Below are 1,188 nucleotides of genomic sequence, written 5' to 3'. Positions count from 1 at the left end.
GAGACTTGTGCTTCTCTTGTGAATGAATTTGCATGGTCCAAAAGTGAACCTTTACAAGAGACGAGCTAATCTAGTGGCCATTGCATAAGCCGGGTGCTCACTTTCCCCTGGTATGTTACTCTTTTCACGACACGACTCTCTATAAGCCTTAATGCTCTTCGGAGCATCTTGTATCCTGTCAGCAAACTCAGTGTGTACAATCTTAAGCTAAGATCACACCGTGACGATAAGATGGCGTTGCATATTTGAGAATGATGAAGTGACATTATCCCAAGGCAATTCAACTCTAGCTCGCAATCGGCATCATCAGCTCATCCTGCTCATTCGAATCACAGCGACGACTCCTGTGGTAAGCTATGAGAGATATGAGCAGAACTGGAACCCCACTTGCTCACTATGTTTCCTATCCATCATCCGATAAGATGTGCCCTCACGAACTCGATCGCAATGGTGGAGGGTAAGGAGATTCAAGCTGACATGCATGCTGCAGTACATTGTGCTGCACGTATGCACATCCGTGCAGGGTCGGCATGGGTATGCGTGCGTAGTGTGACGGCACTTCAGACACGTCTGCTCAAGCAACAGTCCTCGACCTCTTCCAAGGATGATCCTTGCCAACTACGGCTCCTACGAGACCCGACAACATTAGTCCTTTTTTCAATACCATAAATCTTCGTTCTATGACCCAACAGGAGGATCTGCCCACCGAAGGAATCTACATTTGGCGAGGAGGCCGCATGCCCGACAGCGAAGAACGTGAAATGGTCAGGTTTGGTCTGTTTTATCCACATCCAAGCGAGAAGGGTCCGGAGGGACTCTCAACCCTGGATCTTCAAAGTTGCATTTTCACTGACAAACCACATCTAGGAGGCATCAGATGGACCTACGTCGCGGAAGATGAGGACAACATCAAACTCGATTATACCAATGCCAGTTTCTGCAGCATGGAGCAGACGACGCCAACATGGGCTCAAGCCTTCTTCGAGCGTTATGATGTGGATCCAAAGGAATGCGCACAAGCTCGTTATGATAAGAACTTGGAAGAAGTCACGCTGCAGTTGAAAGGAGAGGCGTATGTGATGACTCTTCCACAGCATCAAGGCAAAGAACACTCAGCCTGAAGCTCACACAACATTCAGGGGATATGATGCTGAGATATTTGAAGGTAGCATCGGAGCACCATGTGAA

The 1,188-nt window shown here is 48.1% G+C and overlaps 1 protein-coding gene across 1 annotated transcript; it reads left to right on the top strand.

The window, feature by feature from the left end:
* Positions 1-680: 680 nt before the first annotated feature.
* On the top strand, positions 681-1,046 carry Pmar_PMAR017437 (hypothetical protein; the record flags this gene model as incomplete). The annotated part of the gene is made up of 1 exon (XM_002769771.1): positions 681-1,046. A coding segment is annotated over one exon (366 nt), but the record flags the coding sequence as incomplete, so codon positions are not given.
* Between the last annotated feature and the right edge of the window lie 142 nt (positions 1,047-1,188).

This window comes from Perkinsus marinus, assembly GCF_000006405.1.
Source record: "Perkinsus marinus ATCC 50983 genomic scaffold scf_1104296964908, whole genome shotgun sequence".
Classification (NCBI taxonomy): Eukaryota; Perkinsozoa; order Perkinsida; family Perkinsidae; genus Perkinsus; species Perkinsus marinus.
Note: the sequence above shows the minus strand (reverse complement) of the source record. Positions and strands in the feature narration are given on the sequence as shown.